Genomic DNA, 14,553 nt, shown 5'->3' on the forward strand with positions numbered 1-14,553 from the left:
CCCTTCCCATTCTATTCCCATCCCAATCCTTCTCTTCAGGTTCCCATCCCATCCCAATCCCAATCTCATTCCCATCCCATCCCCATCCCATTCTCTCCAGGTTCCCATGCCCACCCCACCCTGTTCCCCTCCGCATTCCCGGGGATTTCCCGGGATTTCCCCTCTCTCCCCTGGGATTCCCCGCCCCCCCGCTCCCCGCTGGCCCCTCCCCCCCGCGGGGGTCCCTCCCCCCCGCAGGCGCCGCCCCCCGGCTCTGCCCGCCCCCCGCTGCCCGTGCCCGCCGCCGGGCCCCGCCGCCCCCGTTATAAGCGCCGGTGCCGGCCGGGCCGCGCTCACACGGCGCCGCGATCGCAGCGGCGGCCCCGGCCCGCGGCAGCCCCGGGCGCTGTCCGCGGTGCTGAACCCGCGGCGCCAGCCGGGCGCTGCCCGCGGTGCTGAGCGGCGCGGCGCGGGGCGCTGTCCGCGGTGCTGAGCCGCCGCGGCGGAGCCGGAGCTGTCCGCGGTGCTGAGCCGCCGCCGCGGGGCTGCGCCTCCCCGCCCGCCCGCGCCCCCGCCCGCTGCCCCGGGAGCTCCCCGCCGCCCGCCCCGCCGGTCCATGCCCCATCGCGGCGGGGCTGCGCCGGTGCCCAGCGCTCCGGGCGCCGCCGGGCGCGGCCTCGCGGAGACGGAGACGGCGACGGCGGCGGTGGCTGCGGGCGGCTCCGGACCGGAGCTGGGCGGCCGCGCCCGCCGCACAAAGCCGTAGGCTCGGTTCAACACCCGCCGCCCCCCCGCCACCCACCCCCCCCAACCCCCACCGGGGGGGGCCCTTTGTGGCGGCGGGGCCGGGCCCGGGCCCCGGGAGGAACCATGCCCAGGTCGTTCCTGGTGAAGAAGGTGAAGATCGATGACTTCCCCGCCGGCCTCGACGCCCCGTACGGCAGGACCCGGGCGGATTTCGGCTCCCGGTTACACGACAAGGGTAAATACCGCCGCCGCCGCGGGGGAACCGGGGCCCACCGCATTCCGCCGCGCCGCCCGCCGCGCCGGGCCGGGCCGAGCGGGGACCGGCAGAGCCGCACCGGGCCGAGCGGAGCCGAACCGGACCGGGCCGAACCGAGAGCAGAACTGAGCCGGGCCGAACAGGGCCGCGCGGACCCGGCCGGGCCGACCCGTCCCCGGCGCTGCCTTTTGTCTGCCGGAGCCAAGTTCAAGGGCAAGCGGCGGCACGGAGCCCCCCGCGGCCGCGGCCCCGCAGCGCCCGGCTCGGCCCGGCCTTTGTGCGGAGCGCGGCCCCGCGGGCGGCCCCGGCCGGGCCCGGTGCGGCGGCGGCTGCGGCGCGTTGCGTAACCGGCACCGAACCGCCGCAGAGGGGCCCGGCCCGGTCCGGCCCGACCCGCCCAGCTGACCTTGAACAGGGCCGGGAGCAGCGGGCGGGGACGGGGCCGCCAAGGGGACAAGGGATGAGGATGGGGACGGGGATGAGGATGGGCACAAGGGATGGGGACAGGGATGGGGATAACAAGGACAAGGGATGGGGACGGGGATGATGGGGACAGGGACAAGGGAAGGGACAGAGAGAGGGGCTGCAGGCAGGGACCGGGATGAAGGCAGGGACCGGGGGCTGCGGGCAGGGACAGGGACAAGGGAAGGGACAGAGCCAGGGGCTACAGGCAGGGATGAGGAAGGAGCTGCGGGCAGGGACAAGGGCAGGGACAAGGCTGGGGGCTGCAGGCAGGGGCAGGGATGGGGACAAGGGAAGGGACAGCAGCAGGGGGCTGCGGGCAGGGACAGGGACAGCGGCAGGGGGCTGCGGGCAGGGACAGGGGCAGGACAGGGGGCTGCGGGCAGGGACAGGGGCAGGGATGGGGACAGCGGCAGGGGGCTGCAGGCAAGGAGAGGGATGGAGGCAGGGACCACAGGCAGGGACGGGGCAGGGACAGGGATGGAGGCAGGGACAGGGGCTGCAGGCAGGGACAAGGGTAGGGACAGGGGCAAGGACGGGGCTGCAGGCAGGGACAGGGACAGGGCAGAGGGCCACAGGAAGGGACGGGAATGGAGGCAGGGACAGGGCCGGGAACTGCAGGCAGGGGCAGGAGCAGTGATTGGGGTAGGGACAGGGTCAGGGGGCTGTGGGCGGGCCCGGGGACAGGGACAAGAGAAGGGACAGGGTCAGAGGGCTGTGGGCATGGCAGGGGACAGGGCCAGAGCTGGGGGCTGCAGGCAGGGCTGGAGGCAGGCAGGGTTGGGGGTAGGGGGGGCATCCGGGGCGGGGGTGGGCAATGCAGAGGCAGGAGTGAGGGCAGGAGGCAGGGAAAGGGCCACAGCAGGGGTAGGCAGGTCAGGAGGGGTAGGCAGGGGTACGGGCAGGGGTGCAGGTGATACTGGGGCACGGGGTGCCACGGCTGCCTGCTGGGGTGTCGCTGAATGGGTATCCCCTCTCTGTCCCTGCCCCGTTCCTGCCTGCTCCCCCTGCCCACCCCACCGCCACCAGCAGGGTACATCAGTGAGTACATGGCGCCGTCGGTGTACGAGGGGGACGGCGAGGCTGCGCTCAAGGTGCCGTCGCCGGATGCCATCTACCCCGGCACCCGGGGGGACTACGGGGCGGGGGACTCGGAGCCGCCCGACAGCCCCCACTCGGGAATGGCGGGGGGTTACATCAATGGCGACGCGGCAGTGAGCGAAGGCTACGCCGTCGATGCTTTCTTCATCACCGACGGGAGGTCACGGCGTAAAGCGGTGAGCGGGACGCGGAACCTGCAACGCCATACCTGTGGGGAGTGCGGCAAAACCTATGCCACCTCCTCCAACCTCAGCCGGCACAAACAAACCCACCGCAGCCTGGACAGCAAGATGGCCAAGAAATGTCCCACCTGCGGCAAGGTCTATGTCTCCATGCCAGCCATGGCCATGCATCTGTTGACCCACGACCTCAAACACAAATGCGAGGTGTGTGGGAAAGCCTTCAGCCGACCCTGGTTGCTGCAGGGTCACATGCGGTCGCACACCGGGGAGAAACCCTTCGGCTGCGCCCACTGCGGCAAGGCCTTCGCCGACCGCTCCAACCTGCGCGCCCACATGCAGACCCACTCCGCCTTCAAGCACTTCAAGTGCAAGCGCTGCAGCAAGACCTTCGCCCTCAAGTCCTATCTCAACAAGCACTATGAGTCCGCCTGCTTCAAGGGAGCCGGACCCCCCCTCAGCCCCCTCCACGCCTGATGGGGTGCCCACCCACCCCCCAAAAATAATTTCCTCCCTGCCATTGGTGCACTCGCACGCAGCTCCCCCCTACCCACCTCTCCCTGCGTACTTGGGGTGGCCCTGGGTCTGCTGGCTGCACCCGGGCACGGGGAGCATGCCCAGGGTGACACCCCCCCCCCGACGCCCCCCAGCCTTGCATGGGTGCCCTCAGCTTGGGGTGCACCCCAAGATCAAAGGGACACCCCCCACCTTCCTTGCACGGGTGTCCCAATCCTGGGGTGGACCCCGAGATCAGGGTGATACCCCCTCCCTTTCTTTGCATGGGTGCCCCAGCCAGGTGACCCTCCTCCTTTTTGCATGGGTGCCCCAGCCTTGTAGTGCACCCCAAGATCAGGGTGACACCCCCCCATCCTTGCATGGGTGCCCCAGCTCTGTGCTGCACCCCAAGATCAGGGTGATACCCCCCCTTCTTGCATGGGTGCCCCAGCCTTGTAGTGCACCCCAAGATTAGGGTGACCCCCCCTTCTTGCATGGGTGCCTGGGTCCTATGGTGCACCCCAAGGTCAGGGTGGCCCCCCCTCCCATGCACGGATACCCCAGCCTCATGCCATAGCTCAGTCCAGGCCCCCCCCTTTGCATGGGTACCCCGGCCTTGTGCCGTACCCCAAGATCAGGTTGACCGCCCCCTTTGCATGGGTGCCCCAGCCCTGCACCCTAACCCCACCCCGGGGTCACCCCCCCCTTCTTTGCATGGGTGCTTTAGCTCTGGGCTGCACCCCAAGATTGGGGTGACCCCCCAGCTCTGGGCTGCACCCCAAGACAGGGGTGATGCCCCCATCTTTGCACGGGTACCCCGGCCTTGTGCCGTACCCCAACCCAGGGGTCACCTCCCCCTTGCGTGGGTGCCCCAGCCGTGTGCTGTACTCCAAGACCAGGGTGGCCCCACCTCCCTCGCAGGGGTGTCCACCCCCGGCAATAAGCTTCCCCCCCCCCCCCATGGCACAGCGATGCCTGGGGGTACCCCGGCACCCCTCCCTTGCCCCAGATACCCCCAACCTTGCAGGGTACCCCCCCCGTACCCCCCTGCATGGCTACCCTCACCCTGGGCACCCCAACTTTGCTGGATACCCCCTTTCGGGTACCACCCCCCCACCCCCACCCCGCATGGCCACCCTCACCCTGGGCACACCGACCTTGCACGGGTACCCTGACTCCGGGTACCCCCTACCCGCTCACGGGTACCCCCCCCGGGGACCCCCGTACTTGCAGGGTACCCCCACCCCAGGTACTCCCCCAGGTACCCCCGTAGTCGCAGGGGACCCACCCGGGTACCCCCATCCTTGCACGGGTACCCCCCTGGGTACCCCCCCTTGCAGGGTACTGCCCCCCCGGGTACCCCTAGTCTGTGCACGGGTACCCCTCTGGGCACCTGGGCGGTCTCACCCCCGGGTCCCCCCATCCCTGCGCCCCTTCCCCTCTCCGGGGGCTCTCCCAAATCCCCCGGCCCCCCCAACTCGAGAGGGGGAGCCCCTACTCCCCCCGCTGGGGGGCGCCCTTCTTTCCCCGGGGGCTGCCCCCCTCCCCCAGATTCCTCCTTCTGAGGGGCTGCCCCGCCTCCCCCGCCGGGGGGCGCCCTTCCCCGAGAGCACAACCCGGCCCCGCCGGGCCCCTCCCCCCGCTCCATCTCCCCTCTCCTCCCCCCCACCCGGTTTTGGAGCGGGCCCCCCCGCGGGCCCCTCCCCCCCCCTCCCCATCCCCCTCCTCCCCCCCCACGATGCCAAAGTCTTGTCACTTTTGGGAGGGACTGAAGGGAGGCGGGGGAGGGGAGGGGGCTGGAGGGGGAGGGGCCCCTAGTCGCCCCCCCATTCCCCTCCCCCCCTCCCCCCCCCCCGGGGACTCTGCATGCAAAAAAAAAAAAAAAAAACCAACAAAAAAACAAAAAACCCACAAGTATTTAAATCTATGCCAATTTTTGACGCTTTTGGAGCCGAATGATCTATTTCTTGATTTGCCAAACTGTAGATAGTCTCTCCGAGGGCAATATCTCTCCGTAGGAGTCCGGTACTGAACCTATAGAGCAATAATTAACGTCGTGCATGGTATTTTTAAGAGAAATAGTATTAACGAGGAATCAGGTACATTTTAATCCAATATTCTTAATAGCGACGAATATCAGGGATGATGCCAGAGTAGCGCTAGCCCCCCCCATATGCACTGCCCGCCTGCCCCCCCCTAGGCCTCGCCGCCTCCCCGGGACCCGCCGGCACTCGCACACGCCTCGCACACGCGTGCACGCATGCAGCATGCAGGCTGCCGGCTTGGTGGGCGCCACGTGTGCGAGCATTGCAGGCGCTCTGGACACACGTGTGTGCATGCAGCGCGTCCAGCCGGCGTGTGGCGTGGGTGTTGCGTGGGAACTACGGCCAGTGCGCTGCGGTCATTCGGCATATGCAATGCATGCCCAGCACACATGCGATGCACGCAATGCACGCTCGCTGCATGCCCCGCGAGGGCAGCACGCCTGTGACACTTGCCCCTGCAAACACGCTGCAAATGCTGCGCACGCCACACACACCACACGCTCTGCACACACTGCGCATGCTGCAAACGCTGCAATTACTGCAGGTGCTGCACACACTGTGCACACTGCAAATACTATAAGTGCTGCACATGCTGCAAATGCTGCATGCACCACAAACACTGCACATGCTGCAGATGCTGCACACGCTGCAGACACTGCACACAGGGCGAACACTGTGCGCATGGCAAATGCTGTGAGCTGCAAACAGTGCAGACGCTGCGCATGCTGCAAACACTGCTGCACACATTGCAAATACTGCGTGCACCGCAGGCGCTGCAAACACTGCACATACTGTAAACACTGCAAACACTGCACACACTGCTAACGCTGCACACAGGGCAGACACCGTGCACTCTGCAAATACTGCAAACTGCAAACAGCGCACATGCTGCAAACACTGCAGATCCTGCACACACTGCAAATACTGCATGCACCGCACACACTGCAGATGCTGCACACACCACACACTGCATATACCACGTGTACTGCACACACTGCAGACACTGCAACTACTGCATGCGCTGCACCCACTGCACATGCTGCAGACACTGCAGAGACTGCAAACACTGCATGTGCTGCACACGCTGCAGACACTGCAGAGACTGCACACACCACTGGCGCCACACACGCCACACGCACCGCAACCACAGCACCCACCGCACCCCCGGCCCTGCCGCGGGCCCCACCCTCACACCCCTCCTCACCCTTAGCACCCCCCGGGCCCTGCCGCTGCCGCTGCTTTCGCCCCGTCCCAGGCCGGTGGGCACCCACCCCGCGGCGGGCAGGCCTGGCAGCGGGATCCCGCCACCCGGCCGGGGTGACAGCAGCAGCAGGAGGGGTCCAGGCCTCCCCGTCCCCCCTCCCCAAACCCCCCAAATTCAGGTAGCAGGACCGTAGAGCTTCGACCTCTGTTTTGTACTCGGGGCCGGCGCTGGAGCAGCCTTGTACATACGTGTGGAGATTTCCACGACTTTTTACGAGCTGTAAAGACCCCACCGCCTTCCCCGCGACTTTTCCCGGGGAATTTTTTGAGGATTTGAACGATGTTCCAGGAAAAAGCACAAAAGGCACCGGCCGCTCCGCACTTCACAATAAAAAAAAAAAAAGGGAAAACCTGCACCCAGGTCTGTGTCTCTCCTTCTGTGCCGCCCCACGGTGACCCACAGGGCCCATGGGATCCTCCCGCCCCATGGGACCCCCACGCCATGGGACTTCCCCAACCCCACAGATCCCACAGAGCTCCACAGATCCCCTGGGAACTCCCCTGCCTCATGGATCCCTTTGCCCCACAGATCCCCCACCCAATGGGGACCCACAGATCCCATGGGATCCCCCACCCCAGGGGAACACCTGGCCCCATGGGACACTCTGGCCCCCCGGGACACCCTGGTCCACAGATCCCCCACACCAAGGATTCTCCCACCACCACCACCTTTGGCTCCCCTTGTGGTGTGGGGTGATGGGTGGGGAGTTGAGGGGCTGGGGAGGGGGTGGGGACTGGGTGATGGGGTCAGGGTGCTGTGGGTTGCAGGGCTGGGCGAGTTGCTGGGGAAGGCCAGTCCATGATGCAGCTGTGGGGACGGGGAGGGGGGGACATGGGGATGGGGACAAGGAGCAGAGGCCAGGGATGAGGAAGATGACCCATGGGTGAGGGTCAGAGCACGAGGCTGGAGGGAGATGTCTGGGGCCACGGGGCTGGGGTGAGGATGAGGACAGGAGGACAAGGGTAAGGCCCAGAGGACAAAGACCAAAGGATGAGGCTGGGGCATGGAGGACAAGGACCTGAGGATGAGGAGGGTGTTGAGGACCAGAGGACAAGCATCTGAGGATGAGGGTGAGGTGGAGGGACAAGGACCAGATGACAAGGATCTGGAGATGATGATGAGGGTGATGAAGACAAGATGATGGGGACCTGAGGATGAAGAGGGAGATGAAGACTGGAGGACAAGGACATGAGGATGAGGATGAAGATCAGAGGATGAAGACTATAGGATGAGGATCTGGAGATGACAATGAGGGTGATGATGACTAGAGGACAAGGACAGGAGGATGAGGATGAAGACCAGAGGATGAGGGTGTTGAGGACCAGAGGATGAGGATCTGGAGATGATGATGACCAGAGGACAAAGACCAGAGGATAAGGGTGAGGAATATAGGACGAAGAACTGAGGATTAAGACCAAAGGGTGAAGACTAGAGGATGAGAAGGGTGTTGAGGATCGGAGGATGAGGAGGAAGGTGATGAGGACTGGAGGATGAGGACCCACAAATAAGGGCAAAGATGTCAGAAGGTGGAGGATCCAAGGATGAGGACCAGAGGATGAAGGCCTGAGGATGAGGAGGATGAGGACCTGAAGAGGAGGTCCTCCCAGTTGAGGGAAGAGGAAGCCCAGGGGACAGAGACCAGCAGGTGAGGGCTGGAGGGGCAGGACAAGGACAGGAAGATGAGGGCCGGTGGGGGCTGGCATGTGGGGTGCTGGGATGTGGGGCTGGGCTTTGGGGCCAGGATGCAGGGTGTGGGATGCTGGGTGTGGGGCAGGATTGTGGGGTGCAGGGTGCAGGACTGGGGTGAAGGATAGGGGTGCAGGTGTAGGGCTGGGGTGCAGGTGTGGGGCTGGGGTGCAGCATGGGGGGGGGAGGGTGTGGGGCTGTATGAACCCCGTACCGATGCAGCCCTTGCCCCACACTCCACATCCCATGAGGCACCTGCCCTGGGACCACCCCAACCCCACGGCCAGCCCCACAGCCGATGCCTACAGCCTCTCCCACATCCTCACCACGGGGCGCCTCACACCATGGGCAGGGGTGCCCCCCCCGGGGTCCCCCCTCCCTGGCCCCCAGTCATGGCCGTGCCGCCCCACAAATAGCAGCGGGACCTTGCCCCCGCTGCCCCCGCGGGTATTTTTAGCCCCAGCATGGCCGCTGAGCACAGGATGGGAGGGGAGTGCCGACACCTCCCAAGCCCTCCATGGGGCTGCCCCATATCAGCACCCACCCTGTCCTTGTGGGGTACTGGAGTCAGGGGCTGTAGGGCTGGGTTCTGTGAGGTGCTAGGGCTGGATGTGTGGGGCTGGGTGCTGTGGAGCACTGTGGGGTGCTGCGTTAGGATATGTGGGGTTGGGTGCTGTGGTGTGCTGCGGGTTCTGTGGGGCTGGGTGCTGTGGGGTGCTGTGGGGCTGAGTGCTGTGGGGTGCTGCACCACTGGATGTGTGGGGCTGGGCGCTGTAGGGCTGGGTGCTGTGGGGCTGCATGTGTGGGGCTGGGTGCTGTGGGGCTGGATCAGGCTGTGCAGGGATGGGTGCACATCTCAGCAAGGGGCACTCAGGGGGTCCTCTGTGGCTCAGGGGGATCCACCGGCCCCACACGTCATCCAGGGGCGAGCGTCAGGGGGGCCCCCACCACGTCGGGGACGACCTTGGCCTTGGGGATATAAGGGGGAGGCGGCAGCGGCGTGGGGCTGGATCCAGGCACAGGAGGATGAGAGCCCGGAGCTGGCTGTGGGGCCAGGGGGGCCAGCGGGCACTGTGCTCAGGGGGGGCTGGGGGGGTCCCCAGGGCCGTGCAACCCTATGAGGCCATTCCCCGTGATGGCCGCAACCAGTGGCTCAACCTCTACCGCGCCTGGCGCAGCGATGGCTTCCAGGACTTCCACTACCACATGGAGGGCAGCTTCCAGCGCCTCGGGCCCATCTACAGGTAGGGGGTTCCCCCATCCCAGCACCCCAGGGTGCCAGGGTGCCTCGGTTGGGTGGTCCCTCTTGACCCCATCCCATCCCAGGGTGTCCCAGCACCTCCAGGTTGGCAAGACCCCTTAGTTGGGTGGTCCCAGTTGAGCCTGTCCCATGCTGGAGTGTCCCAGCACCCCCAGGTTGACAGGACCCCTCAGGTGGGTGATCCCAATTGACCCCATCCCATCTCAGGGTGTTCCCTGCACCCCCAAGCTGACACAGCCCCTTGGCTGCGTGGCCTTTGTTGACACAGTCCCATTCTGAGATGTCCCATCACTCCAGGGTGCCAGGACCCCCTCAGTTGGGTGGTCCCTGTTGACCCGGTCCCATCCCAGGGTGTCCCCATGTTGACAGAACCCCTTGGCTGGGTGCTCCTCATTGACCTTGTCCCATCTTGGGGACCCCCGGGGGGCATCCCCCCCCGGGGTGGGTGGTCCCAGCTGATGCAGGTGCCCTGACAGGGAGCGGGTGGGCACCTATGACTGCGTCAATGTGCTGCTCCCACGGGATGCGGCCCAGCTCTTCTGGGCAGAGGGGCTCTTCCCACGGCGGATGGGCATCGAGGCCTGGAGCGCCCACCGCCGCCTGCGCAACCACAAGTGTGGCGTCTTCCTGCTGTGAGTGTCAGTGGGTCGGGGGGGCACCCTGGGAGGGGGCAGGGGAGGCACTCTGGGCTGGGGAGGAGCGCAGTGTGGGACAAGCTGGGGGGAAGGACGGGGGGACATGATGGGCAGAGCTGGGGTGTAGGGGTGGGCATGGCTGGGATGCACCGTGGGGTGCAGGTGGGTGCCCTGGGACATGCCAGGGCCTTGGGGTAGCGTAGGCAGTACAGGCAGCACAGGCAGCACAGGCAACATATGCAGGGCAGCCACCACAGGTAGTGCAGGAAGCACATGCACCTCAAGCAGCAAAGGCAGGGCAAGCAGTGCAGGCAGTGCAGGCAGGACAGACTACAGGCAGCACAGGCAACGCAAGCAGTGCAGGCAGCGCAGACAGCATGGGCAGTGCAGGCAGCAAAGGCTGGGCAGGCAGTGCAAGCAGTGCAGACAGCAAAGGCAGAGCAGGCAGGTCAGCACAGGCAATGCATGCAGCACAGGCAGTGCAAGCGGTGCAGGCAGCACAACCAGGGCAGGTGGTGCAGGCATCATAGGCAGTGCAGACAGTGCAGGTGCATAGGCAGGGCAGGCAGGGCAACACAGGCAGGGCAGGCAGGGCAGGCAGGGCAGTGCAGGGCAGGCAGGGCAACACAGGCAGGGCAGGCAGGGCAGGCAGGGCAGGGCAGGGCAGGCAGGGCAGACAGTGCAGGCGGCGCAGGTAGGGCAGGCAGTGTGGGCAGTGTGAGCAGGCTGCCTGACCCCAGCCGTGGACAGGAACGGGCAGGCCTGGCGCTCGGACCGGCTGGCGCTGAACCGGGAGGTGCTGAGCCCAGCTGGCACCCAGAAGTTCCTGCCGCTCCTTGATGCCGTTGCCCGTGACTTTGCCACCGCCATGCGGCGCCGCGTGCAGGAGAGCCCTGGGCGTGCCCTCACCCTCGACATCCACCCCCTCCTCTTCCGCTTCACCCTGGAGGGTGCGTGGGGGGGAGGGGGGTGGGCAGGGGGACCCTCACCCAGGACCCCCGACCTGGGATGCCAGGGGATGGTGTGGAACTGGGGGGACACACCCACCCTGGGCCCAAGGGGTGGGGTGGGGTGATGATAGTGGGGATCCCAGGGGATGAGGGGGGAGACATGGGGACCGCACACCCAGGACCCCAGGGGCTGAGTGGGGCACGCAACAGGACAGGGCGGGGGGTTACAGTGGGACCCCCACCCAGGACCTCCCACTCAGGACCCAGGGACTGAGGGGTGTGATTGATAATGGGGATCCCCACCCAGGGGATGGGGTGCCAAGGGGGACCCCCAACCCAGAAACTGGGGTGCTGAGTAGGTGTCCCCCACTTTGGGCGCAGCCAGCACCTACGCGCTGTACGGGGAGCGGCTGGGTCTGCTGGGGGGGGAGGCGGCAGGAGGGGCCCAACGCTTCCTGGGGGCTCTGGAGACGATGCTGCGGACCACCCTGCCACTGCTCTTCGTGCCCCCGCTGCTGCTGCGCTGCCTGCACCCCCGCCTCTGGCAGGAGCACCTGCAGGCCTGGGACACCATCTTCCAGCACGGTGGGTGCCGGGGGGGCCCTCACCCCTCCCGAGGAAACTCCCACCCTGCGGGAACACCCTACTCTGCAGGGACACCCCTCCACTCTGCAGCACCGCCCCTCTCTGGGGGACCCCCGCCCCGCAGTACTCCCTTACCCTGTGGGACCCCCCACCCTGAGGGCCCCTATCTCTTGCCCCCCCCGCCCGGCTCCCCAGGCATGGTGGGTACAGGAGTGTGTGTGGGGTTACCTGGGTTCCCCCCACCCTGCAGGACCCCACACACGTTGAGGGGGGCTACTGGGGTGCCCCCACTGCAAGACTTCATGTACAATGGGTGCAGGAGCAGGGTGGGGGTCTGGGTGCCCCCCTCTGCTGAAGGCGGTGCCCCCTCTCCCTGGCAGCTGACGAGAACATCCAGCGCATCTACCGGGAGTTCTGTCAGGGGGGGCCGGGGGGGTACGGGGGGATCATGGCCGAGCTGCTGCTGCAGGGCCAGCTGCCCCTCGACTCCATCAAGGCCAATGTCACCGAGTTCACCGCTGGCGGCGTAGACACCGTGGGTGCCGAGGGGGGTGTGGCGGGGGGGCTGGGGGTGCTCCTGATCTGGGGACAAGGGGTCACCTGGGGGGAGTCCTGGGGGGTGGGGGGCTGGGGAGGGTACGGGAGGGTCAGTGGGGGGAGTCCTGGGGGTGTGTGTGGGGGGGCACAGGGGGGTCAGTGAGAGGGGGAGCATGGGAGGGTCAGGGTGGGGGGCATGGGGCAGGGTGGAGGTCCCGGGGTGTCAGTCAGGGGGGCCTGACGGGTGAGTGGGGAGGTGCCGGGGGGGTCAGAGCAGGGCTCTGATGGGGGGTTTTGGGGGCTCAGAGGGGATCCAGGGGCTGTCAGCAGGGGGGTCCCGGGGGGCTCAGGGGGGGTCCCGGGGGCTTAGAGGGGACCTGGGGGGTGTCAGTGGAGTGTCCCGGCTGCGTCCTGAGGGGGCTCAGTGGGTGTCCCGGGGGGGTCTCAGGGGGGTCCCGGGGGTCTCAGTGAGTGCCCCCCCAGACGGCGACGCCACTGCTGCTGACGCTGTTCGAGCTGGGCCGGAACCCGGGGGTGCAGCAGGCGCTGCGGGCAGAGCTGCGGGCGGCGGGGGGAGCCCCAGGGGGGGCCCCGGGGGGGGCCCAGCCTCTGCCCGCGCTCCTGGCCGGGCTCCCGCTGCTGCGCGCCGCCATCAAGGAGACCCTGCGGTGGGTCCGGGGGGCACTGGGGGCGCTGGGGGGAACTGGGAGGTACTGGGGAGCCTGGGAACTGGGGGCACTGGGGGGAACTGGGGGGAAGTGGCAGGATGGGGACTGGGCGGGACTGGGGGTCACAGGGGCACTGGGGGATACTGGGGGGGGCTGGGGACTTGGGAGGACTGAGGCGGGGGCTGGGGACTGGTGATTGAAGACTGGGAGGGAACTGTGGGTCATGGTGGGGGCACTGGGGGATACTGGGCGTCTGAGGACTGGAGGGGGACTTGGTGGCACTGGGGAGCACTGGGTGGACTGGGGGTTGCTGGGGACGGGGGGGGCGCTGAGGGGCTGGGGGGCACTGGGGGGCTGGGGGGTGCTGGGTCGTGGGTCTGCCACCCCAGCTGTGGGTTACAGGGGGCACTGGGGTTCCTGGGGCTGCCTGGGGATGTGTGTGTCACCCCTTGGGGACCCCACCAATCCCCCCCACAGGCTGTACCCGGTGGGCATCACGGTGCAGCGCTACCCGGCCAAGGACGTGGTGCTCCACAACTACCGCGTGCCAGCAGGGGTGAGCGTGGGGCACGGGGTGCGGGGGGGACGGGGGGCGCTGGGAGGCTGGGTACTGGGGCACTGGGGGTACTGGGGGGGATCTGTGGGTCACTGGGGAGCACTGGGAGATACTAGGGGGATGGAGATGGGGGCACTTGGGGGCTGGGGGGGCGGTTCTGGTGACACGGGGGTTGAGTGCGCTGGCGACTGGAGTGGGACTGGGGGGCACTGGGAGGCTGGATACTGGGAGAACTGGGAGGGTGGGCACTGGACAGTGACTGGGGGGCACTGGGGGATACTGGGGGGCACAGGGGGGGTTCATAGTGGTCTGGCACTGAGCCCCCCGCTGCAGACGTTATGCCAGGTGGCCCTGTACTCCATGGGTCGCAGCCCGGCTGTCTTCCCCAACCCCGAGCGCTACGACCCCTCCCGCTGGCTCAGCAAGGACGCCTCCAGCTTCAAGGCATTGGCCTTCGGCTTCGGTGCCCGCCAGTGCATCGGCCGCCGCCTCGCTGAGGCTGAGATGATGCTTTTCCTCATACACGTGAGTGGTGACCAGCATGCACCCACCCCGTGGCTGGGGGTGCCGGGGTGCCCTGTGGTTGGGTTGGGTTGACCCAATGTCTGGGCTTAACCCAACAATGTCTCAGCTTGACCCAATGTCTTGTCTTGACCCAATGACATCTTGGCTCGACCCAAAATCTTGTCTTGACCCTGCACCTTGGCTTGACCCAATGACATCTTGGCTTGACTCAGTGTCTTATCTTGACCTAACATCTTGTCTTGACTCAACATCTTGGCTTGACCCGATGTCTTGGCTTGACCCAAAGTCTTGGTTCCCACCAGGTCTTGCACAACTTCACTATTGAGGCAGTGTCCACTGAGGATATCCGCACCGTCTTCCGCTTCATCCTCATGCCCGAGAAGTCGCCCCTGCTCACCTTCCGGACCCTCGACTGAGCCCTCAACCCCAGCACCCCCCCCAGTGTCCCCCCATGCAGGGAACACAGTGGGAAGAGCTGTGGGGATGGGGCTGTGGGGCAGGACCCCATGGTCCCTGAAGCGTGGTGGGAGATGGCATGCAAATCACATGCAAATGAGCTGCCCCAGGGGAGCAGAGCAGACAGGAGACCCCAGACCTGCAATAAAGTCTTCTTTCAGGCACT

General features: G+C 66.8%; 2 protein-coding genes across 3 annotated transcripts; both read left to right on the forward strand.

The window, feature by feature from the left end:
- The first annotated feature begins 331 nt into the window (after nt 1–331).
- Nucleotides 332–3,233, forward strand: SCRT1 (scratch family transcriptional repressor 1). Of its 2 annotated transcripts, none has more exons than XM_037382291.1 (2): nt 332–961; nt 2,474–3,233. In XM_037382291.1, the coding sequence occupies exons 1-2, from the start codon at nt 850–852 to the stop codon at nt 3,199–3,201; spliced, it is 840 nt and encodes a 279-aa protein (XP_037238188.1). In that variant the 5' UTR covers nt 332–849; the 3' UTR covers nt 3,202–3,233. The 2 variants fall into 2 exon arrangements, with proteins under 2 accessions (XP_037238188.1, XP_037238189.1); XM_037382292.1 differs by having other exon boundaries at nt 333–961; nt 2,477–3,233.
- Nucleotides 3,234–9,240: 6,007 nt separating this feature from the next.
- LOC119144113 (cytochrome P450 11B, mitochondrial-like) lies at nt 9,241–14,347 on the forward strand. The gene is made up of 9 exons (XM_037379035.1): nt 9,241–9,458; nt 9,952–10,107; nt 10,861–11,060; nt 11,442–11,645; nt 12,026–12,180; nt 12,666–12,850; nt 13,328–13,406; nt 13,740–13,931; nt 14,234–14,347. The coding sequence occupies exons 1-9, from the start codon at nt 9,241–9,243 to the stop codon at nt 14,345–14,347; spliced, it is 1,503 nt and encodes a 500-aa protein (XP_037234932.1).
- The last annotated feature ends 206 nt before the right edge of the window (nt 14,348–14,553 follow it).

Source organism: Falco rusticolus, chromosome 3 (genome assembly GCF_015220075.1).
Source record: "Falco rusticolus isolate bFalRus1 chromosome 3, bFalRus1.pri, whole genome shotgun sequence".
In the NCBI taxonomy this organism is placed as follows: Eukaryota; Metazoa; Chordata; class Aves; order Falconiformes; family Falconidae; genus Falco; species Falco rusticolus.